The sequence below is a fragment of the Melanotaenia boesemani genome, chromosome 9, assembly GCF_017639745.1.
Source record: "Melanotaenia boesemani isolate fMelBoe1 chromosome 9, fMelBoe1.pri, whole genome shotgun sequence".
Lineage (NCBI taxonomy): Eukaryota > Metazoa > Chordata > Actinopteri > Atheriniformes > Melanotaeniidae > Melanotaenia > Melanotaenia boesemani.
This window is the reverse complement of record NC_055690.1, coordinates 15675410-15702245: the sequence shown is the minus strand read 5'-3', so window position 1 is coordinate 15702245 and position 26836 is coordinate 15675410. Positions and strand designations below refer to the sequence as shown.

General features: G+C 38.3%; 1 protein-coding gene across 2 annotated transcripts in view; it reads right to left on the bottom strand.

Moving 5' to 3' along the window:
* Positions 1 to 6118: 6118 nt before the first annotated feature.
* rpa1 (replication protein A1) overlaps positions 6119 to 26836 on the bottom strand; it is a 29098-nt gene continuing 8380 nt past the window's right edge. For both annotated transcript variants that reach the window (XM_041994623.1, XM_041994624.1), the window contains 6 exons: positions 25945 to 26093; positions 16220 to 16346; positions 11400 to 11576; positions 10716 to 10823; positions 10384 to 10470; positions 6119 to 6834 (listed from right to left, as the gene is read on the bottom strand). In XM_041994623.1, the coding sequence (XP_041850557.1) occupies positions 6730 to 6834; positions 10384 to 10470; positions 10716 to 10823; positions 11400 to 11576; positions 16220 to 16346; positions 25945 to 26093 (753 nt within the window). In that variant the 3' untranslated portion in view covers positions 6119 to 6729. The remainder of the gene's footprint in view (positions 6835 to 10383; positions 10471 to 10715; positions 10824 to 11399; positions 11577 to 16219; positions 16347 to 25944; positions 26094 to 26836) is intronic.

Genomic DNA, 26836 nt, shown 5'->3' with positions numbered 1-26836 from the left:
AACGTCCTAAATGTGAAAAGTGAAGGCAAGAAAGGAAAAACAAGAGAGGGGGGAAAGTGACACAAACAGTACCAGAAGGGCCCAGTTACACAACTTAAAAGCAAGTCCAAATCCTACAGTACTCCACAGGGAGTACATTTAAAATGCCTCAGTGTAAAGACTAAAAAGAGCTGAAAAGTGGTATAAAAGTAGACAGAGGGGGATGGAAGAAAAATGGCTTGATATGGAGGGTGGATGGAGTGATGATGCACAAAAATCCAATGATGAGACTGTGTACAGTTCAGCCCTAACAAATAAACACAGTTCACAGCACTCTAACTTCATTCAGTGTGTCTCTCAGACAGACAAGAAGAGACAAACACATAAAACAGAGAAACTGTCTGGCAGTCTTTTAGCTTCTCTCCTTGGACTGTCTAATCATTTGTTATCATGACATTTCAATGAACTCACCGATGATGCCACTCCTGAGTATTAACTTGTGAGCAGCCTATATTCAAAGCAAAGGGTCATCCAATTAAAGAGAACCTAGACAAGGTCACCTCCACCTGTACATACTGAATGAAGAACGACACTTAAAGCATGGGGTCCCAGTTCTTTTGTGAGATTTACAAAAGAGCAACATGGAACTTCAAAGTTATTTTGATATTGGAAACCATAGTAGAATGGTAATTTCAGTGACGTGCTGAACCTTTGATGTTTTCTCTTTTATTTTTTTTCCTCTCAATGTAATGAGCATGTGAAAAATATTCTGCCGGAACCATTCAGAGCTCCCTCGTGGTGCTGACTCTTCATGAAAGAGAAAGAAAAGGGAACAAGCCACACAACATATATTGGCCAAAAAGATATATGTACTGTATTGTTATATGTCAGAATGAAGTTGCTTGCACAGTTGTTGTTATATTGATTTTGGACACAAGCAGTCAACTCAAAGAAGCTCTCTAGCAGAGCAGAGAGGCAAAAAAAAGAAGAGAGAATATCTTGAGGGGCTTTAGAAATCGTATCTAGTAAACCATGACTGTCAAACCTATTTTTGACATTTGTTCTTTTATGATTTATTACTACTGGCATTACTAAGCTGCTTTACTGTAAGCTATATGTAGAGCTGGAAACACATTGGATTTAAACAAATGCCTTACAGTATGAGAATAAAAGAAAAAGTTGTGCTAAACAAATAAACAAATAAATGAAGACAAACCTTGAAGTACAGTGAAAAATGGTGGGAAAAAAACACCTCCTAATTGTTAACCACTCATCTTTTGTACAAAGCAGATGTATCCTTAGTCTAAAATTTTACTGAGAGCAGCAGGAAGGAAGAAACAGACAAAACTGAAAACTCTTCACTGAAATTGAAACAGAGATGTGTTTCTCAGGACTTCTCAACATGACAAGTCATCAATGCAGAGAAGATAACAGAAAAAAAATGGCTACATGGCCTTATATTCTAAAGCTTGTGAACAAAACTATGTGCAAATCCAATTAAAGTGGAAACAGGAAAGATGCCTGAGATGCATTTTTATCAACAGATTCAATCTGCATTGTATCTGACCAGCAACAAAGGATTATTATTTTGATTACAACAATTATTGTAACAATCTGCCTTTTACCTGCCTGACATGTTGACTGTTGGTGCAATTTTTCTCCATCTGCAGTCAACACTCATTCTCTCTTTCAACAGCACAACTGTGGAGATCAAATTAACATACAAGCTTGCTGCATCTACCCAACCACTGTCTAGTCAGCAGGTTCCTCAGATTCCAGGCCTTTATCAGGCTCTAAGAAGAATTTGATTTGGGCAGCACCACCAATGCTTAACTACCACTGTATGGCGCTTGATAACTTCATATACTGTAAATGTAATACACCCATGCATTATTTGTCATTGGCTGAGATTTTACTGGTGTCACTGTGGCTCTGGTTTTCAACTTTAATGGCATAGCAAATTTAAAAAAATGTCTCAGTACCAAATTTCACTTTTTAATATGCAGAGCGATGTATGACTTAAAAATGAACAAAACTTTGAAATTAAAAAAAAAAAAAAAAAAAAACATCATTAGACACATTTAGAGTAAACAAGTTAACAAGTTAAATTAGTTATGTTTTCAAAATTTGGAAAAGATGTATAAAAGTGTGCAAAACTTCAATCTTCTTCTACAAGATAGCAAAAAATTGTAGCCAGCTTGTTCGAGATCCCCTGGTGATGTGCGGGCCCCACAGCCTAGCAGTTTAGGTCAAAGCTAAACACTTCCTGTCATGCTGCCATGTAGATGTATAGTCTAGACATGCTAGTCTGTTAAATAGTTAACAGCTTTAACCCTTAAGGGTTAAAGGCTTGTAGCTCCATTCTGAAGGGCCACTAGTCCATCCCATTAACACCAGAGACGGGGCCAGGGGCAGGAGGACTGGGACAAAGTCTTGCACCCGGCCAATTTCATGCACATAAGCAAACACACTCTTGCCCAAGGAGGTAACAAGACCCATGAATCTTTAAAAATCACACACACATTGCTTATTTCCATTCATTGAAGTAGTACCCCAGGGGTGCTACTTCTTCCTATATTTCACAACTGACACAAGCAGTTCTTACTAATCCTTAAAGGAGATCATGGAAACATGGTACCAATACAAAAGCACCACAAAATATTTCAGGCTAGAGTGGTTACTATTCTTCTGGGACTTGTTACACACTGAGACAGCTGTAATTCCTGCCAGACACTACAAAATTCAGTTTGTATGGTCTCAGTAGGACTGGGTATAAAGCGCACATCAATACAACACACAGTAACTTAGATAACATAGAAATAGCTAACACAGTCCTCAACAACTTCATTTTCATGTAGTTACCATCATAATAGTTAAAAAGTGTTGCACACAGCAAATATGTTAATGTTCAACCCGCCAGGTATCCAAGCCTTTGATATCATAAGCCTAATTTATGCCAGCATAGATTTATATATAGTTTTAGCTGCCTTTTTTTAACATTGTGCTTCTTCAGGGGAACTTTAAACATTTTTAAAACACTGTTATTATGCAAAGGATAACACTTGACCAAGCAGGATCTGATTTTAAAAAGATAGTTACGATCAACAAGACTTGAAGCCAAAGGCAGAAATACAACTTGCCTTAGGCGCTCTATCTTATTGGCATTTTCTATCAAAATTTAATTTATGTCCATCTTTACGGGAGGCTTATATTTTCCTGTGTTGACAGAGGAAATGTCAAACCAATAAACACCTCATTAAAACAAATGAATATACCATCGCAGCAATCAATGACAAAACTGCATCGATGCCTGCAGTTTACCAATATGTGCAGTGACTAGCATTATTAAGGGCAGCGTCTTCACCCCTCTGATTGCTCAGTTACAGCACAGACAGTGGTAAGATAATCAGGTCATTTTAATGCTGATGCTTAATTATCATAACCTTAAATACACAAGAAATACACCATACCATGTTACATTATGGCTGCATTAGCCTGTGTTTAGACTCCAGTGGAGTGTCTTTGGCATTTTGTGTCTTCTCACTCGGCTACCCACAATTCATTCTTTGTTCCTAAACTAAAAGCAGGGCTTTAGGTGTGTGAGGCAGGTGTATTACATGACAATATAAACTAAACCTTATATTTAAGTTAAAATTTTTTCTTACAAAACAGAACAAAACTGATTATTTTTTGGGCAGGCAGAGTTGGCTAGGTGAAATGAAATTTAAGTTCATTCTTACATCTATACTGTATAATATGCACTGCAAGGCCCAAATACAGTAATAAGGATGTCCAGTAGTTGGTGGATAGAGGGATGGGAGTGTAATCAGCACAGTTACCTCATCAGAATCAAAATACTTCATGCAGCCTTTTCATTGAAACTGATCCAATATCATTTTGAGGTGCTGGGTGAGGGGCACTTTAAATTTTGGAAGTTTCTCTCTTGTTGGCATGGATACATTTTCTCTGTGCATGTTTAAACCATATGCAGTAAGGTGACATGATGTAACACATTGCCTTAAAACCTGGCAGTGGCTCATTTGGCAAACAGATGAGCTCTTTAATTGGCAATGCTCTTATAAAGCTGGTACACATTTCTTGATACTACTCGTGTTGATTTGTGCTGACTACCATTTAGTAGTCAGCTCAGCTCCCTCGTTTGTAGAATGATGCTACAATTTGCATGATGATTTGAGTTCTGTCTCCTCCACTTCTTCATTTATGTATATACTGTGATGAACAGCCATGAGATTATTTGGCAATTGCGCTCTCATTTCTGTTTAGTAAATTCACTAAAGCTTACTCATTCCCACCAATGTAAAATTTCTAGTGGTGTAATGATACACCACACTACTAGAAATGCATTGATATTCATACAATCAGCATCAATCAAAACTGAAAATATCCATCAAGCATAAAAAAAATTATTACCAAGATGAGCTAAAGAAGAAACATCAAGGGTTGTTTACATTTTATTCTAAGCAGCACTGGTTTCCACAAAAGAACTGCTACAGGAATCAAAGACTTTTGGGTGCAGCAGCCTGTCACTGAAGGAGCTCTGCAGGGCTGCAAGGGTTTGGGGGGGGGGGGGGGGGGGGGTGTATGGGCCGCTCTGCATCATGGATGAGAGTTAAAATTTATTGGTTAGTTAAATGGTTCCTCTAGTGCAAGCAAACAGAAAACATAACAGTCAAATAAATAAATAAACATGATAAAGAAGGATGAGAGCTTAGCCATTATCTTCTCTCCCACCACCTTGACAGGTGGGTGCAAGGGACAGCAACGGACGCAAGCTGATGTCAGATGGACGAACATCAATCACTAATCAAAGCATCAGATTTTACTTCAATCAAGTCTATCAAAGGCTGAAATTAAGATGTCTGACAATTGAGTTTTACCAGTCACTCATTCAGAGTTACACATAAATACCACATCTGTAGCCTTCCCCAGCTGTCATGGCGTCTATTCAATGAAATCGGGTGTAACACAGTAACCACTAACTTTCATCATCTCAAGATAACAAAATAAATTCCATTGTCATGAGAAAACGATCCTCATCATCTCGAGATAACCAGAAAATGAACTCATCTTGAATTAATGATTTTTTAAAAAAGGAATATTCTTACATGGTCACTAAAGGCCTCCATACCATCAAATCAGCACCTTCTGAATCGAATGTGTATAAATCAGCCCGGTCTAAATCTCAATTTAACAAGCACAAAATCAATTCTCAACACAGTACAATCAATCTTTAGCAGAACTAAAGCACTGTAATCAGCTTAATGAAAACATGGTCACAGATGTAATTATCAAGGAAGCTGCACAATAGTATCTGTACTTTTTCATTATATATGCACACACAAGCACATAGGGGAAAAATCCCTAGACCGGTTTCTCAAGAAGAGCTGTTAGGTTTATCCTTGTAGAAGAACAAACTTTTCATCTCAACTGTGCTTCACACATCACTGAATAAGACATCTCAGTTCAGCTGGCTAAAGAGCCACCATGTCCCATCAGGCCATATCTGTTGCTGATTGACTGGGTGAGTGAGGCAAGATTGAATTGAAGCATTAGTGGCAACCTTCGGCATCATCCGACTTCTGTTACAAAATATGTCGGCGCATTGCAACATCTAGGAAGCCACCGGGAAGCATTAAAAGAAAAATCCAAAATAATGCAGGAAGACAATCTGAGGCAAGCTCAAATCAATACTGCGAAGTGGCTGGGAAAACAAAACAAAAAAAAAAAAAAAAAAAAAAAAAAAAAAAAGGTAAAACATACCTTTCCATACCATTTTAAGACAGGTATAATCCATCTCGGAACTGTAGGCAACAGATGCAGCACTCAGCAGAAACAAGATGTTATCGCAAGAAAAACGGTGGATGCAGACTCACTGATGTTCTGCTTTAATACAACATGAAAATTGAGTTTGCAGGGAATCTGTTGCACATCTAGGCAAAACCTAAGGAGATAGAGGGCATTGTGTGCCTGCCCTTGAATAAATCTAAACATGCTTCACCTAACATGAAACCGAATTTTTATTTCTTTAAGAAGGAATTCCACAGAAATCATACATTTCAATAAATACAGACGCACTTTTGGGAGTCTGCAAAGTACACATCATAAAGTAGACAATAGCTTGACCACAAATGTCTTTATTCTTACAGATAATTATAACAAACAAACAGAACCACAAGATTTATAATACAAGCAAACACCAATATCTACTGAACTATAATACAGTGCTTTTCCCATTTGGTTCACACTGTTCATGCGCTGATGTTTGCAAGTATGTGAGAGATGAATCCAAAGAGTGGGAGAGTAAACCTTATCAGGGATGTGCAGGTCCAGCTCAGGCATTTTGAAAGTGCGTCAGAGGGTGAAGAGCGTCAGCGACAGCTCCGGTCTTCTGCTTAAAAGGCAGCCACCACCCCCACAAGACCACAACATATGCACCAAAAGTTGACTTAAGACACACACACGCTGATGATTTCTTTTATGGCTTACTGACCCACTCTGCTCTGCTTCCACACAAAAAAAAAAAAAAAAAAAAAAAAGAGGGGAAACACTCCTCATATATATACACACACAAAAGAAAACATCAGGCCACCAAACATTTCATAAAGTAAGCAGTTGACTGGAATTCATTTACCAGAACTAAAACTCATTACTACACTTGGAGCTGTTGGTTGTACAAAAATAAGGAATACATAAGAAAAAACAAAAACACTCGCTTTAGGTCCCAGGTTCTTACTGGGCAGCCAGTTTCCGTATGTTCATGATCAGCCTCTTGCAGTAGTCCCTGTGGTCGACAGGCTTCACCTCCATCACTGTGGCCTTAATCCTGGATTCATCCTGGATCACAAAAAATGAGAAAGTAGAAATCATACATTTATCTCTCACTGAGACTTAGAAAACTAAGTTTTCCCCCATTTAATACAGCTGTGAATACACGTGTGTTCTTATGTACGAGTCGATCAAGAGCCACTCAGGTTGTTATATTACCCCATGCCTGAAGAGTCCCCTACAAAGTAAATGTGAGGAAACAAAATGAACCTGGCTTCATTACTCAGTATTATAAAATATTCATATGCAATTTATCATCAACAGAAGAACAATGAAACTATTTTCTATTCTCTCACATGAGGCATTTGGATGAAGTATTTGAATTGTGTTGGCATTTAGCGTTTAAAAGCCAGAGCCACCTCCACAGCTGTCTAGACACGGGGAGGTCATTTCTCTCAGGGCCATTCATTCCTGCATTTAAACAGAGGTTACACTCAATTTGTCTCCATTAACTCGCTGCTGCTGAAGTGGGTAAAATGCAACCCATCTTCCTTTGGACTGGTGCCTGCTTCCTTTAAGAGGCTAGCTATGAACCTATATGAAACTATTTACTTTAGTGTTGGTTGTACCTATGTTTGGTCTGTTTGTTACACACTATAAGATTTCACCCTCTGTGCTCTCAATTTGACCTAACAGGTTTGTAATTGAATATGATGGTAATCAAAAGTTACTTCTAATTCTAAGAGTTATAAATAGTAAATTGATCCTTTAGTTTAAACAAGTTATATCAGTCAGCCCTACAAGGGCGCACAGAACTCCACACACACAAACTATTGGGTTCTGATATTAAATAGATGGGCATATTAACAGGCTAACTCATCTCAAACATGCAGATTAATGAACAATGCATTGTGATAGTGTGGCAGAGTGATGATGATTTACATACACAGACTGTAAATTTGACTATAGCTACAAGTATATGAAAAAGATGTGTATACATGTTTAAATATCAGATATCACACAGCTGGATGTTTGTTCATCTCAATCGGATAAATGGGAACAATCCAATCTAACTTTATTTATAAAGTACTTTAAAACAACCACAGTTGACCAAAGTGCTGTATGGAAGAATAAAAGCACAGAGAAGAAATACAAGAAATACGCTTGACAGCTTTAAACCTGTCAAACCATTTCATGTTGTACATGCAAAAGATGCATGTTTTAAAAAGTCTTTCAAAAAAAGACTTGAGCAGTGATGAAAATTCAGATGCCCTCAAACTAATCAACTTTAAATCTGTTAAATATTCCATTTAAATCCCCATAATGTATGTCCCCTGCCAATTAGATCCGCGGCCCGGAAAGCCAGCTGAGCACAGCTCATCTGTAGTGGAGCAAGAAAACCATCAGTGCTCACACACACCTTGAACTACAGTCTCAAAAAACTCTAAATTTACGATGGTCACATCAGCCAGAATAGATTCATGAAAACCTAATAAGATATTTGCCACATAATTTGTTTTTAAATCATATCTAAAACATCCAGTTTAAAGGGCTGCAGTACTGGGGAGATAATGGAATTTAAAAAGAAAAAAAAAGTGTTTAATACCTTTGCATCTGTCTGTCTTTCTGATGCAGCAAAACATCAGGCAAACTATCATACTGTCAAAGCCTTAAGACACTCAAGAGTCATGTATTGACTGATACAACTGTGCATTTGCAACACAACTGATTACAGACAATAATAAATGATCATTTAAAGCCTGAAATTACTTTAATAATATTACTAAAACTCCCACACGTGCAAGCTACGAATATGGACTATTTTGTTTTTATTCAAGCCACAGGATAAAGTACTTGAGATGTGTTGTCATGCATTTATTTTCATTTTTACTAATTCGTACCCAACTCATAATGGCTGGACAAACTTGAACGTGGTAATTTTATCCTTCATGGAGTCACAGCAGCTTTTTCCAGTTCTGTCTGGTGTGGAAAAAATTTTACTAATTATGCGCTATATATAAAAAATATAATCACACCTATAATTACTTCTTTTACTATATTCATTTATAAATTGTATTTACACTGATTGTTACTATATAACACTTTTAACAGTGTACATTTTTACTCATCAAGCTTTAATTCACTTAAGGTTTATTCTCTTCATATACATGCTCTGTTAAAAGTTCACTAGGAGGGTAAGATGACCTTCATCTAGTCATCCTCAGACCTTTGGTCAGACTGGTTCTGGTGGAGACACAACTACTTGAGGTTGTTTTGACGCCAGCTCTTTGGAGTTGTGTGTCCACTTAAGGTCTTTAGGAAGGAGAATTCTTTCTATTTCTAAGAAATGTATAACTATTGTTTTTTTCTCTTGCTTCCCCAGAGTCTCTCAGGACTTCATGCGAGGCGGGGCGACCACTCTCATTCCTTCCAAGTAATTCTGTATTCAATACTTCTCCTGTAAATAAACCTTATATACTTTTACTCGTTCTGGACTCATGGGAATTTTTCTACAACACTGGGTTTCCTAGTTCATTACAAACGTTTGGCAAATTTAAGTCTCCAAGTAGGACAAACCACATTAAAATATTAGGACACTTAATATCAAATCAATGTCATTTTCTATTAAAACAGTAAATTCATTACCTTTTATATTAATTGGGTACAGCAGAAAAGCTATACACTATAGGCAGATTAAAATAGCTTTCTTTATTAATTCCAGAGTGACTTTTAAATGTGCTGACATGTTTTGAGCATCTCAGAGGCCTTACATTTAATTATAAGATCCTCATGTGATTCACATTCTATCAAAATAGCAGATGCATGTTCTGATAAAGCTCATTAGAGAGGTCTCTGTCAGCCTGATACATGAGGGTAGGTGCGGCCCTCAACTGTTCAGGAGCTGCTTTACCCGCATCAAGCCAACACATCACTGTACACATGACAAAATCTGTATGGTACAAAAGTGGGCTTGTAGCGTAGAGAGAGAGCAAACAAGCTCAAAAAGGGGTTGCAGGTGTCTCTGTTGAAGGAATATGGGGACAGAAGCCATTGCATACTTGTAACAGTGCCATTGGCAGTTAGGATGCTGTGCTGACTGTGACAGACACAGTGGCCTCTTCTGTGTGTTGAAGGCGGATGCTGCCTCTGGCTTGGCTCCAGACTTCGCTCCAGACTTCCTGCTCAGAGTCCCAGCCCAATCAATTCTTTTATGTGCTTCCCTCAAAACAAACCTCTATCTGTGCGGCCTACCAGAAAGGGTGACCGCAGCTAAGCTGTGTGTGCATCCCTCACAAAACAACTGAAAATGAGCATTTGAGGAAAAAGGCAGTTTTTTTTTTCTTTTAAGTGAATCTACCAGTGGAAATGAAAGACAGATAGTTTTGTTAATCAATGGCAAAATGAGCAAAGGCAAAAACACAGATGGAACACAAAAAAACTGTTTTGTTTTTACTATGTATTTACTTTTTTATATATACACAAAGAAATGTTTAGGGGATTTGAGGTAGCCTTGTTTTCTTCTCATCACTTCTGTGGTTTACCAAATGAGCATGCTGCCATGGCAAACCTATAAACATTTACATTTATCAAACTAATTATCATTCCAGTTACACTTACATTATACGTTTCCAGCTTCACTCTGCTGCGGAAGACAAAAGTGTTGAAGTTGGCTTGCTGGAAGACCTCATCAAACGCAGATTCATTCTGAATGTAAAAACAAGAATTAGATTTTTTTTTCTTTTTTAATCAAACTTTTGTTCCAAAACACTCCCTGGGCTGCTATGATTACTTATTACACATGCCTGGAAAAGAAAAAGCTCAGTTTGTATCTGATTTATCTGCATTTGTTTATGCAATCATGAGCACACATTAGCAAAAGCAGAGCCAGACGTTTAGCTACTGCGCTGGTCACTTCCTGAGGTGGAACTGTTATAGTCTTGAAGACTCACCGAATCCTTGAGCTGCCCAAGGTAAGCTGCATTCTGGCCCAGGATGGCCTCTGCACTCTCCTGGAAGCAAGTCACCCACTGGTTGTCCCCATAATCTGCAATGTTGGCCTGATAAATAATACAGGAAGAAAAAAAGGCAACAGTGAAGTGTTGATGAGTAGACTCCAGAATATGGTTTTCATAAGTATTTGGTTGGTTTAATCCAGGTGTCAGTGAATAGCCTGTATCCTGCTGGTAAACTTAGCAAAACACAGAGTTGCAGTGTACTTGCACGTAAACACACACACACACAAAGTAGAAGGAGATTCACAGCTTATGTTACAGCTTGTGAGAAACGATGTGTGGTGAGTAGTACAAAACAAAAGCATCTTATTTAAAATGTCTGGCTGCTTGAGTTCTGTTGCAGACTGAATTTTTGTCATTAGAAAATGGTCGCATAAAAGCTGCAGGCAAGTGGTTTGCATTTATGTGCATTCCGACCCTGTTTGTAAAATGAAAGCAATGAATGGAGAGTTGCAACACTAAAACTAACAACAGACATAGAACTGGGTTTGTCCATTTCAAAATTCAAGTGCAAATATGTCCAGGGTGATGTAGTAGTACAGGTAAAGGATCCTATGACAGCATGGAACAGCTAAAAGGAAAAGTTTTAGACGCTTTAGGGAAACCATGTGAATCACTTACAGAAAGGATGAGGCGGTACTTGAAGTTGGGAAACTCTTTATCACACTTCTCACAGCGGAACATGCCATTCTGTTGGTCAACCACTTTTTTGTTGCAGTCTTGGCTTGGGCACGCCTGATAGAGGCAATTTTCTTTGCGCAGATACACTATGGTAGCTATGCAGGTGTAGTAATCCGCCTAGAAAAGAGGAAAGTAAACCAGAATCTATGTAAAAAGAAGTTCAGAGTCTAATGACATAACTAAAATCTACTTTTTATCAAATGCAGTCTTTCATGAGTTTTATGGTGTCTCTTAAACATCTTGACAGAGATGCAGAAAATTTATATTGAAATAACATTTTCTAGAGCATCTAGCGATATATGTGTACAGTTAAAAACATTTAAGCAAGTAGATGCAACAACCAAATAAAAATATTTTGCTGACACAAACATACTGGTGAGGAAGCTGCTGCTGCCCTTGTTACGAGTAGGGCTGCACAATATATCAAAAATTTACCTTCATTGGGATATTAGCTGTTGCAATATACATATTACAACAACTAACTAAACTGTGATTAAGTAGTAGTCCAAATTTGCATATTTTAAAAGGAAGTGATGTGATGCTGTTCCAAACGATGCTGAGCATTGATGCGCTGTGCAGGTAAAAGGCGAGTCAAACGGACTCTTGCTGTCCTACCTGCTCTATGTAAATGCTAACGGCTGCAGTTCTAAAGCACATGGAGTGACAGTTTTCATAGTTGAAGGTAACGATAGGAACGAGGAAAATGTTTATGCAGAAGAACTTGTGGCTAAAGTTCTGTTGCTGGTCTATAAAGCTCTGAATAGTATAAGACCAAAATACATCAGTGACCTCTTGACCCAGTATGAACCCACCAGACCCCTCAGGTCATCTGGATCCAGTCTTATCAGTTTCCAGAGTCAGAACCAGACACGAAGAAGCTGCATTCAACTTTTATGCTACACATATCTGGAACAAACTCCCAGAAAGCCTCAGATCAGCTAAAACACTGTTTATTTAAATCCAGGTTAAAGACCTACCTATTCTCTGCTGTGTTTGAATAGATTTTATTTAAAAAAAATCCAAACCTGCATCGGTTTCATTTAAGTTTGCATTTTTAAACTTGATCATGTTTAATACTGTTCTTATCCAGTGTTCTTTATAGTTCCTTACTCTTTTGCTTTTAATGTTAAATTATACTTTGTATTTTCTGTAAAGTACTCTGAATCACCCTGTCGTTGAACTGTGCTATACAAATAAATTTGTCTTGCCTAAACAGAACAGCACGCAGGATATTTTGAACTACGTTGGTTAGGAGAGATGACGCAGTACAAACAGATACTCTGCAAGATATGTTGAATATTTGTGCCAAACAATAAAGGGGACACATACTTAATCTCCACTGCCACCTACAGGACAACCACAAGGAGCTATAGACACACCCCCCTGACGCATTGTGTATTGCTGGCTTTATTGCGAATCCTAATGACCTCATATCTGCTGACAAAGACAGCGTTGATGACACTAGACAGTGGTCTACTCTTACTGATGAGGGCATCTTATCTGGCGTTATTCCATTTTTCATATTGGTCATTGGCTCAATAATGTGCAAACTCTGCCTGATCTGACAGAAACTGCTTTTGAGAATCCACACTGGAATATAAAAACAACACCAGTTGTGTGTGAGTCACGTGAGAGTAGGGTCACGTTACAAACCCAGCCCTATTGCTAACCCCCACAGAACTACCCCAGTGGAAGGTGGTACTCAGCTACTGCAGAAGTTCATAAAGGATTAGGCTGCCAACCTGCCACCTCGGAGCCATAACACAATGTTGGTTGTCAAAAGTGACAAACTGTTGTGTCAGTCTCACTTCTCCAAATGTTTGCAATTGTGTAGATAAGTCAAACGAATTAGACTTCAATTAACTCTCAGAACAGAAACACTGATATTCACTGTAATTTTGGTTAAACAAACAGCCCTGATGTTGTAAATGACAGCAAAAAAAAACATTGTTCTCCAACCGACTGCTGCTAGCTAAACTTTTTAATGGCTATTCTTATTTTTTTTAAAAATAAATAAATAAAAACAATGCAGACGTCAACCTCTGCTGCCTTTCATGAGGTCTTACTAATCAATTGTATGACTCCAATTAGTTTGTAACTAGCCAATAAGAAGAGGAAAAGGGGACTCGTTTCTTGCTTCTGTCAGGCTTTTACAAATGCAGCGTCAAGCCAACATGAGGTGGGTGACCACTTGTCAGAAAGGGCACAGGAGCAATGTGGCAACTTTAAGTTGTGGCATGAGCAATTAACAGATTTGGTTGGAAGTATCTGAAGAAGCGTGACCCTCATGCCCTTGTATATGGAATGTCTCAGTGTTGGAGGACAGCCTCAACTCAGCTCCTGTGTCAGAATTGAACCTTGTCACATGCCAAGTTGGCAAGTAGCTGCAGTGGTTCCCCAACAATTATACCATACAGCAAGTCATTTAAAGTTCCCTTTCCTCTACAACAGGTTGATGCTGTCTTTTCATTAAAAAACAATTAATTGCCCTGATACCACATATATAAACGTGCACACACTAGTGCGGATAAAGAGCACTAGTCAGAAACACATCAACCAGCTGAAAATCAGAAAAAATGTCCAGTTTTTTTTATTTATTTATTTTATTTTTTTAATCACTGCCTTTCGGTTGTTTGACAACTCGTCCACAAAGACTGAAAATGCAATGTGACTTCACAGCTGAGTATAGTGGTCTCATGATGTCAATAGGTCTATTTTGTCATTATCACGTGTCATATTCTCACTATAATGCTAGAACGGATAGTTACCAGTTACCGCTACAGCATTCATGATTACATGATTCGTCCGCTTTCAAGAGTGGGATTTACACCCGGCTCATTAAACTTGTATCCAAATTATACATATGAAACTAACTTAAATAAAACTCACAAAATTACACTTGAAATGAACCTACTGTCGATTATCATGGAGTAGTTTAGGAGCTTTTCAATCTTAGTCCCTTAAAATGGTACATGTCCAAAGAGTTTTGCTAAAATAAGAGAAAAAAAAAAAAACTCAGCCTTAAAACAGCTTGGCTTTTCAGGGATTGTATGAATATACTAAACTGGCCTTGCCCACATCTCTGACAGATTTCATGCTATAACACTTGAACAGAATGTTTAGATTCCATTGTTTTGCTCACTGGCCATCTTGATTTCCAACATTTTGTTCAAATGTTAATATTCACCTTGTAAGACAGCGTGTGGGAGCTGTTCTTTCCATATGGCTCCCTCCTACACACCTGTTGCCTATTCAGGTGCATACAGACTTTCTTCTCACAACCCAGGTCTCACATTTTTGCAACATGGCAAAAACAGACAAAGCAGTTTTTCAATCTGATTATGTCAGTTTCTCCAAATAACTTGTGCTAGCTTCTCATTTCATTTGTTCCTCATAGTGCATGCACATTCGCTATAAATCCCCACCCCTCAGGTATTCAGGATTGGCTCCTATAGGGATGCACCTGTGGAACATTTGGGCTGTCAGTTGTAGTCTTTCTGGAGCTGTAGGTTGTGGTCTGTAAATTTGAAACAGAAATTTCCAGCAATAGTGCTGATGACACATTTTGTTCATGTGACATGAACATATTTAAAGATCTTAGGGACATATTGACAAGATTTATTTTTTAAATTGATCATAATTAGAACAGGTCTTTAAGTACTCTAAAAGAACCAATAAGAGAGGCACTTAGCAATGTGTTGTCTGTAACTTGAAATCACACCATTTAGGCTATAGCGGTTATATGGGCACTAGGAATATAACAGGATCAGTCACATTCCCAAGAAATAAGAAGCACACTACCAAACACAAACCTAAAAATCATTCATGTAACAACTTTTTCAAACTCAACTGAGGCTTTAAGATTGCAACTTCTTAACTGAGGTACTGTCGTCCCAGCCTTTGCTTTGTTTACAAGACAAAGAACACTTCAGCAGTTTTGAGGATCCAATTCCTAAAAATACATTCCCTGCGACCATAGTCTAAAATATGTCTTTTACAGACAGTGTAAAAGTGTTTCTGTGCACAACTGTAATTGCTTTCATTCTTTTATTGTCAATGTGCTGATAAAATATTTTCATTACACTGATCATTACTAATGTGGAAGTGTGTGCTAAATTATACAAGTTAAGATCTGTGCACAAGTCACATTATCTGCTCTATACTATTCCTACACATTTTTCTGAACACCATTATCTTCCAACAGTATAAATTACAAGAGAGGGGTGGGAGATGGGGTGGTTAAGGATATCTTATTACTTTACTAATCTGAGGCCTGCCATTTCATTACAGGGGGCAAGGCACAGAGCCTATGTGATCTTCATAATCAATACTAAAGATAAATGTGACTCTCACCAAGAACATACACCTGGACTACAGGAGGACACCAACAATGCAGAGGGATTAATGAGCTGTGGGAAATAAAGGAATATCAGTGGTATCAGATTTAAGCACACACACCTGGTGGTGCAGCGATTTTATGAGATGTGTATTATTAAGATTCATCACACTGATACAAAGTTAAAGATCTTCCTAAAGCAGAGGAAGAAGTGACAAAGTTAAGAGTTTATGATGCTATGCTGACCTGATGTGTGTGCTTTGGGTTTAGAAAATTAAATGCTGCTCAGCTTTCATATTTGTTGTTTGGGATTCATCAGCAGTGTTTCAGCTTATCCTTGAAAATTTAAAAAACAGTCTCCCTTGAATAACAATATATTTGGAGCTACTGTAATGGTGATGTGCTGAGACAGAGCTGTGCATACCTTGTCTCCATGTCCCAGATGCTCGGTTTTAACGTCAGACAGAGTTTTCCAGTTGGTGCTTCCTCCACTGCCACCTTTCACTTCCGTCAGGGACTGTCCATCAATAGCGTGGCCTTCCTGGTCATACCTACGTAAATTAAAATCAGTACCAATGACAACCTAGATTGCATTTCTGTCACTAGAGTGGCTTAAACTTAAATCATAGGAATTGTTTCATCAATTAGTTTAATAAAAAAAAATATATCAATATTAAAATAATCACTTGACATTATAGAAAACAAAAATGGAAATCTTTTTTTTTTTTTAGGCACAGATTATGTTTGTGGTTGTCAAAACAAAGCTCATCTGAAAGAACTGAAGGCTGAGAGTCTTGAAATGAATCCACAACAGAAGGACAGATGGGTCAGGACTGTTGCGGTGATATCCGAAACCCATTTTCAAACCAGGGAAAGACAATTGAAGGAAGAAGAGGTAAGGCACAGCAGGAGAGCAAAATGGGTTGAAGAAAACTAAACCAGTTTAAAATGGTCAAAGATCAACAGAGCTTACAAATCTGCCTCAAGACAGTGCCACACAATGAGAGTTCAGGTTGTAAATATAGAGAGAGCATGCCTTGCTTTTCTCCTGGAAGCATGGCTAATTAAAAATATCCCCAATTAATGATTCAGACTGTGGCCTGAGCAACACACGGGCTTGCTGATTTCCCCCTTCTGACAAATCTGAGCAATTTCTTTTGTGGCTTACTAATGTACCTGCACAGATTTGTTTAAATTGTCCCTGCAGCCAATCAAGAGCTTTGACAAAGCTCTTCCAAAATGTGGATGCAACTTTATACCATGATTCAACATCTCAGATGCTCAAAAGAGATCAAACAGATCACCAAGTGGTAAAACAATGCATCACACTTTAAGATTTATACATTGGTGTTTTGGATATCTGAACATGTACAGAAGGCATAGGATTTAAGTACCTACTTCTGTTTAATCATCATATAGGCCCTGAGATGCACAAGAAATAGTGCAAAAAAAAAAAAAAAAAGCAAGCAACATTCAGCTGTAAGATGGCAGATCCAAGTTTAGAGTGGAGCAGCGCTGGCAAGACAAACTACACAAAGGTAAGTTTGTATGTGCGTGCCATAGGCATGTCAAAAATCTGTATGTCACGAAACAGGGAGAGTACAGGAGGAGAGACATTTCTGCTGAAGAAGAATGAAGGGATAAAGGGAAAACTCTCAGTTAGCAGTGTTCTCAGCTCCAGGCTAAGACTCTCATGCCTGAGCAGAGACTAGTAAACATACTGCAAATACCACTACTCCATCTTGTGTGTGACATGTTAACAGCTTCATCTGTGGTGACATGCTGGCAAAGGCAAGATTTGCTGCAACTTCCCATAATTATAGCTCAAAATGCAAACAACTGATCAATAGATCAAAATCCTTATAATATAGGTTCATTTCATGTTGACATGCTTGCAAACTTGCATTTGGATCTTTCATTTATTATCTACATCCCACCTAAAATTCTACCTTTATATCCTAAATTATTATCCATTTTGTGTCCAACACTAACCTCACCTTATCCTGACCTAGAGCACAGAAATGACCATCTGGCTAGGCCCGTCACCATAACAAATTTCTCAGTGCGATAAGTTTTCTTAGAAATGATTGCGATAAACGATAATATTGTGCAAAGCGATAATGTTATTTTGAGACCATTTTCAACTAACATAAAGACATAAAGACAATGCCATAATAATGCAAGTACACCCTTTCAAAGATCAACAAACTTTCATTTCTAAAGAACATTTTACACTGGAACTGGAAGAAATTTTAAATAATAAATACAATAAATAGAATGGACTTTCAGTCTCATTAACAATTAATGAAAACCAAACAATTAGTAAGATGGATAATAATAATAATAATAATGTTTTGTAAATAAAATTGCCTTTATAAAAATACATTTTGGCTCAGACAGAGAAAACTGGCAAAACTGTCAGTATCATTCTATAAAAAAAAAAAAAAAATTAAAAAATATATATATGTGGCTGGGCACGTCAATCGTGCGTTAACGCAATGCTTTATTAACGCTGTTAATTTTTTTTTTTTTTTTTTTTGCTGGCCGCTGGCTTTGATGACAGAAACCTGCCGTCCTTGTCTCCCTTCCCTGCTGCAGCCGTGCGTCTGATGTAATCAGGAGACAGCAGGTTTATTAAAATGAAAACACGATTTCTGTCTCGAACTTAAGATAAAGAAGAACAGACGTTTGTCTAAACCCATGCAGATGGCAGAACATCGTGTTTTTTGGACGGGAAACTGTTTCCAAAAGAGAATGAGAAACTTAAATTTTTTTTTTTTTTTTTAATAAATGCGGTTTTAATTTATGCAAGACAGCCAAAGTTGCTTTCTGACCTTTACAAACATAAAGCACAAGTCGGCCCTTTTCTGCCTCTGGTTCGGTGAATCTTGGTCATAGCGAGATGAAACTTCCAGCAGTGGAATCTGTGATATGTGAGCTTTCAGTAGAGGAGTCGTTTGTTCGTGTTCATGGGGAAACATCATCCGTGTTTACATATTTTTCCGACTTTATGTAGCTGATCTTTGAATTATATGTTGTCTTAACTGTGTTTGTTGGTGATAGAAATGGTTTTACTGAGCTGGTAGCTGAGATTCTGGACTTTCTGTGGATACCACACATGTTTATAGTTACATCTACAGACCTGACGCTGCACCCAGAAACGAGATGTTAACCCTAACTCCTGGTAGCGGAGGCTGCAGCTGCAGTCAAGCTAAAATTTAAAGTTTAGAGAATTTATAGGCCAAAAATCTGGATAATGAAACACTGAAGCTGCATGGATGGAAGTTATTGTGCATATTGTGAATATTTCTCTCTCGTCACCATCTAGGAGCTGTGAGATTCTCATCCTGCTTTCTGTCTGTTCACCTGATGCTGATATTCATCACATATTGTTCCTTCTGTGTTTAGAAGGAAGCAGCTTCACAGCTTGAAATTCATCCTGCTGATTTTTTACCTTTGAGTTAGTTAATCCTGAAAATTTCATCCTTTTTTCTTATAAATATTTGATTTTTATAAATATATATGAAGAAATATTTTAACTGTTGCTGTTTAAAGAGAAAACTGCTGCTAAATCTGTTTATGTGTTTAGTGCAGGGGTCTGCAGCCTTTCCAATCCAAAGAGCCATTTTTCCCTCAGCCAGCTAAATAAAACTACTTTAGAGATGCAAATGTTATGAGACTTTTCAAAAAGGCAACTTCATATATATATTTTTAATGAAGTGCCACCATAGGATATGTGTTATTTTTGAAGAACCAGATTTTTATTTCCATTTTTAGGTTTTAAAATAAAGAAAAACATAAAACCTTTATAAAAAGAGGATAGACAGACTTTCTGCTAAGGGATGTAGATATTTGTGGAAACTGATTTAAAAGAAAAGAAAAGTCCCTGGTTTCCAACCCAATGATAAGAAAGATAGATTTAAAAAAATATATTTTAGCCACGTATTTAGAGGGATTGTGGAAGTTCCAAAGAGACACTAGCAGCTCCAGAATCGCAGGTTAGAGACCCCTGATGTAGTGTTTGTAAACCTAAATTTACTGCACTCTGCAATAAAAATTATTGCAGCCGGCAAACTTATCACACTCATTTTTTCTTACCATACAATTAATTGACTTATTGCTTATTGCGACAGGCCAAGGAGTCATTCACATTGAAACACCTGCAGACTGTCCTTAGGGGGAAAATGTAACTCAGTCCAGTCTAAATCTCAAATTAACTTATTGCTACACACAGGCCTACATCTGGCTTTGGTTCCCATAAGAACTATTGGTCCTGACAAGGTCAGTAATTAAACCAGAAAACTTTCCAAATGGTTAACAAGGCCAACAAACACCATTTCAATTGCAAGAGAAAAAAACCCACCAGGATTAAGTTCAGTCTTATTCTGATGTCTCCCTAAAAAGCAGCTTACACAGTAAATATCTTTGTTTACTCTAAGGTATAGGTTATGTAATTTTGATATCTAAGCCCTGACCTTCCATTTCTGATGCATTACTCAGCAGCAAACAGGACAAAGCAACAGGTTTGAGAGGCTGTGTTTACACAAGTAACAGGAAAAGAATGCCTTTAATGACCAAGCACACTTCTTCAAGACAATAGTAGCCCCAAACAGCAGAAGTCTCCACAAGCAGGAAAGTGTCTTGCCACACCTCGACAACTGCTCAGGAATGGCTCAAGGAACACAACAAGTACAACAATGTGATAAACAAATCTAAATTACTTCAGACATATTTACATATTCACTAATTAAAGCTACTTCATAATTTGTTGATTCATCCTATAATTGTTCCACTCTGTTAACTCAACACAGCACTGTGAAATAATTCAGTAACACATCACAAGAATGAAAACTCATGCTCACTAGAATACAGATTGTTTATTTTTTTTGCATAATTACTGTCCTATGTGGCGTGTCTCTGCAACTGGAAACCCACAAGTCATAATGAAGAAGAAAAAAAATATCGGCTTGTGCTTGTAACTGAGGGTAGTGGTGACTGTCTGAGGTTGATGGTATTAATGATGACAAACCTTACAAAGACTAAAAAAAATGGCATGGCAATATGGGGAAAGGCAGCATGACCATCTCTTAATGTACTGTTGCCACCTAATGGACAAGTTTATCTGCACAGCTGGATGACAGTGTAGGTTTAATATAGTTGGCAGCTTTGGTAAAGTCTTTTCAAAAAGACAATGCAGAGTCATGTTTATCCCAGATTAACCAAACATATATTAGTGCTTACCACAGCATAATTAAAAAAGGAAATTAAGGCCATGTTTTCCTGTAAGATTAATTAGCAGGTCGTTAAAGAGCTACAAATCAGCTATTCATATGAGCACACTCACAGTTGCTGAGCAGCACCACTAATACGATGTATGAGTTTGAGACAACAGCCCACCAAGGATAGACTATTCATTTGAAGAAGTCCCAAAGGTCTGCACCAAAACACAATCAAATTAAAATGTCTCTGCAGGAGTAAAGCAATGGTTCAGCATCCTTGAGTGCAGTTGAAGGACAAGGTTTTTAGTTCCTGTATACAAGATTAACTGACTTGCTCTCTTGTTTGTGCTTTTAATAATTCACATTTTTATGGAACAATTCCAATGCACAGATTTCAACCACCTTGAGACCAAATAAAACATCTAACATGTATTCTACTTATGGCAATCCTCCACTAATATCTTGTTATATTAATTTAGATATGATCACTGAGGCAAGCTTAAAATAAGATCAAATAAGAAGAGCTTATTCTCTTCGTCCTGTCCATAGCAGTGTTTCAGCTTTCAGATTTGCTATATAATGAACTTGACACAATGGTTCTTGCACAGATTAACTTGAATTAAGGTTTGGCCTCCTTTAATCTATGATTGAAACAGCGAATCTCTCCAAACCTACAGATACTACAAATACTCTGTCTATAGAAGACCCCCATGGACCAACCCTCCTTCTAAAGCACAGTTGTCAAACTCAGGCTGTAATCATATTTGGCCCGTGAGATCATATCAAATGTGTATTAGAGCTTGCCCACTAGTATATAGAGTGCATCCAGAAAGAAATCACAGCACTTCACTTTCTCCACATTTTGTTATGTTACGGCCTTATTCCAAAATGGAATAAATTAATTTTTGTCCTCAAAATTCTACACACAATACCTCATATTGACAATGTGAAAAAGTTTTTTTTTTTTAAAGAGATTTTTGCAAATTTATTAAACACTAAGAAATCACATGTACATAAGTATTAACAGCCTTTGCTCAATACTTGGTTGACGCACATTTGGCAGCAATTACAACCTCAAATTTTTTTTGAATACGATGTCAGAAGCTTGGCACACCTATCTTTGGGCAGTTTCGCCCATTCCTCTTTGCAGCACATCTCAAGCTCCACCAGGTCAGATGGGAACTGTCGGTGCACAGCACAGCCCTTTTCAGATCTATCCAGAGATGTTCAATCGGATTCAAGTCTGGGCTTTGGCTGGGCCACTCAAGGACATTAACAGTGTTGTCCCGGAAGACACTTCTTTGATATCTTGGCTGTGTGCTTAGAGCCGTTGTCATGCTGAAAGATGAACCGTCGCACCAGTCTGACATCAAGAGCGCTCTAGAGCACATATTGCTGCATTCATCTTTCCCTCTATCCTGATTTGTCTCCCAGTTCCTACTGCTGAAAAACATCCCCACAGTATGATACGGCCACCACCATGCTTCACTGTAGAAATGGTATTGGCCTGGTGATGAGCGGTGCCGGCTTTCCTCCAAACATGATTCCTGGCATTCACCCCAAAGAGTTCAATCTTTGTCTCATCAGAACAAATAATTTTGTTTCTCATGGTCTGGGAGTCTTTTCAGGTGCATTTTGGCAAATACAGCAATTGTTCTCTGATGAAGATGAACAAAAAAACCCAGCTTAGGAGTTGCCTCACTGATAAACACGTTCACTCAATCCTGAGGGTTTCCTCAGCGCAGAGCCTAACCCCAGACATTGATGCACTTGCATCTTAAAAATAAAAAGAAAAAAATGCCTGGTATCCATTGTGCATCAGAGTAAATCAGTGTAGCAAACTGAGCTTGAATGAATGCTGTCTTTATGCTTTTTTTCTACTGCAAGCCTGCCTCTGGGATATTTGGGCTCTGGGCCCTTCATTCTGGCCACTCTGGATGGCCGGTGCCTGATGGGGTTGGTGGCTGCCGATCTTGGCCCACCGGGGCCTGTACCCAGTGACCGTGGGGGGCTCTGGCTGTGGTCTTCCTCTGCCACCCTTGGGGTCATCTTCGTGGTGGGGTGGCTTGGGTTTGTGTGCTTCCATATATGCCAATTGCCCCAGCCTGCCTCTAGGCTCCATAGAGGCGTGGTCACATGTGCACAATCACACTCATCTCTGCTCACTCCTCATTCCTAATACTCTGCATGCTGACATGGTCACCAAGTTGTCCAGTGGGTCTATACACTCAGAGCTACTTTTGTTTAGGTTGTTTTTTTTTGTTAGTTTTCTTCTTTTATTTGTCTGTGTGTGTGTGTGTGTGTGTCTTTGATACTTTGGTTGTTGTCATGATACATCTTGTTGTTGCAGTCTTGTTTTTTTTTTATGAACTGATGACTGTCAGCTTAGTTTACCTGTAGAAGCTGCGAGAAATTCTCTGTGGTGTTTCTGTACAGGTGTAGCAGTTACTTGTCTTCTAAACACGGAGGAACGGTATCTGACAGTTTGATGGGATGCAGTTTGCAATATTTATGAAATCATGAACCTCTTCACCTGAATGAACACTCCATGAACTATCGAACGACATGCTTTCATCGGTGTTGTTGAGGCCTTTTGAGAAACGGCAGCAACTGTTGTTGCAATACGTGTTTGAGAAAGTGAGGCACTAGAATGCACTGTATGTTATAATGCGACACAATTTCTACATTAGATAGAAGTAATTCTTACACATTGTCCCTTTAAGGTTCATTACTTCTGGCTGTCAGAATGAGAAGTGACTGAAACTGGAGAAAAACTTTAAGTCACTACAAAGTATCAGGGCTCCAGACTAACTTTTTTTTTTTTTTCCTTTTTTAAACAAGGAGCACAGTGGCCCCCAATTGCACTAATACAAAACAAGTAGACATAAAACTTGTCAAATCAAATTTGATTTTAAATTTCACTTTGTAGTCGAAGCAGAACAGCAACTTTGTCCCCATCATCCCCCATAGGGCATGGTATGACTTGTCCATGTAGTTCCTGGCAATAAACAGCTCCAAAGACTGATAGTCCTCTCCAGCTGCTGTTCCCAACTCCTCGGTAAGAAAAGTAGCTATTGGCTGTCCTAAAAGTCGCTAATTAGCATAATCAGCCTAGTACATATAGTTGATAAAAATTGATAAAATGTCCACACTCTTCATTAATAGACATTACTCTGACAGTAAGTCAGCGCAGGATCCTCCAGCAGCAGCTTTGTACGTTTCATTTTCAGCCTGGTCATGAAAAAGAGATGAGCGTCTGCTCTGAATGCAGCCGGGAGCTGTTTCGATTAGACCAAGCCTCATATGAGTGCGGGGGAGGGGTCTGCACAGCAAAAACTCACAATAGCTAGCTACAAAGTCGCTAAGTTGGCAACACTGAGGAATAATAAATTCCCCCAAGACCTGCCTCTTTCCACACATAAGCCACAGTCACATCAGTCACAGTGGTCGTTTGTCTCCGCTCACACGCACATTGGCTGTCATCTTCTTCGTTCGTGTTCGTCTCCTTTTCTCATATTGAAGTTAGTTTGAGTCAGAAAACCAGCAGCTAATATGCACATTACTGTGAACTACTGGGCTGAAGAGGAGAGCAGAAGTTTGTTAGCGACTAAATAAATTCAATTATAACTACAAGAAAAAGACCAGCAAATGTATTGGTTGCCATTGTGCGAGTAAATGAAAAATTCACCCGCACTGTCTCACATTTTAGTAGCTAAATGCGACCATTTGTTTGCAGTCTGGAGCCCTGAGTATGATTTAAAATTTAAAAAAATAAAAAACATACCATCAGCAAAGTCATCTTATTAATGATTTGAGTCACTCACCTGCAAAGCAGAGTTGTATTTCAATGTTTGTGCCCTCACAGCCAAACTTTTTAAGGTAAAAGAAAAGACAGTCCTGACCTAGTCTTAAAATGAATCATAACTACTGCCTTATTTCTTACTGCATTGCAGTACCTGTCTGCTAGTGGAAGGGAAATAAATAAGACCATTTGTATGGATGTGTTTGGACCTCCCCACAAGCACAGTTTTTTGCCTCCTGACGAGAAGTCAGACAGTTTGCTTAAGCAGGATCTGGATTCATAACAGGATACATAAAGCTGAACTAAAGTTTACAGCCTCCAACGTGCCAGCTTAGAAGATAACAGCCTGATCTATCAATCACATACCAACACATGCCATTTTATAAAGCAAACAAAACAACATTTAACTAAATAAACCCTCTCTTGAACAAACATACACATAAAATGCATAGTTATTTTTGTCCTGGTATACACCAGTGAAAAGAAATAGCTTAGTACATGGAGCAACTGGCACATGAGCCAAAAAAGAGGAACAAAGGATAGGAGCTTGAGTCTTTTAAGAGCAAGAACATATAAAGGCAAACCTTCAATGAATTAACTGCGTTATTTTGCTAACAACTTAATGCAAATACACAATGATGCATACAACTCCAAGCACACATACAACTTGTCAGTTTCAAAGTAACTTGTAGCTTGGCCAATTTCCACATAATCCTGTGTGTTCAAAGTGAAGACAAACATAACAGTGCACACACTGGGGGAACAGAAATTCTCCAATCAACATAATCACATAGAAATGAGTCGGGATTCAATTTCATTTGGAAAGGTGATTAAAAGAGGGGGAAAATAAAGCGTTTCCACAGATTAAGTATGGTTTCCATTTATACACAATGCTTCACTGAAGCACCCCCCCCCCCCCCCCACATTGTGGCTAATGGGGGGAAAGCCAGTCCTCTCAGTTCTTAGATTTCAATGGTACCTTCAGCAAATAATAAGCAATCTTCTAGTGGGTGAAAAGCATCCTGAATGCCACGTTTAGCACTTGCTACATTACATAGTTTGTACACATCTGCTAGAATATGAGGAAATTTCTGCACTGAATTAACAATGAACATCAGGCTCACTTACCAGCCCCTGAGCTTGTATGCCTCAGGGATATCAGGGTTGATCATCAGGGTGCTGCTGAAGGATGCAGAAAGTGACCGGCCTCCAAAGTCTGAGACCTTTGCACCCTTAATGGCTACAATGGGCTGCCCTACGCCATCAAACCTTTCTGCCTAAAGTATGCAAAGAAACAAAATGGCATTAAAACAACCCCTTAAGTTGTGTTTGTCTTTAGTTTACATTTTTACTATTTTGCAGATCAAGATCAACCATCTACAGGACATGAAGTAGTGTTTTGGAATTACCAAAAACGATATATATTGGTGGGGTGGGGGCAAAGCCTTCACACAAAATGGACAACATCTCAACACTTGCTGTTTGGCATTGCTATTGTTTTTTATTAACTATACATCTTGTATATTTTACCAGGTCCCATTGGAAATGGGGTATTTGTTGGACAAATAAAAGACAAACACAGCCCTTCTTCTCAATTGATAAGAAGAAAAATGTTGGTAAACTCAGCACTGTCCCAATGAAACCAGATGTAAAAAGCAACTGCTTGAGTTTGTTTACTTCACTGTGACAAGATATTTAGTCGTTATTTAAAGTGTATCCATTTATATGAAACAAAGTGCAGATTGTTTACTTTTAGTTCACCAGATGTATCAGTGTGGCAAAGAAATGAAATCAACTTTTAATTATCTCAATATTCTCTTCTATATAAAAGCAACCAGTCATTGTTGCAACCTATAGTGTGTGCTCTTCTTTTAGTCTGGCAAACCAAATAAAAAGGAACAATACATCAAAGGAAAAAATAAAAACTATATACAAACGTAATCATCACAGCAAACTTGGTATTGGTACCCAGCGAATAAGCTCCAGACACAACACCTGTGTTCCAATACACTCTTCTGTC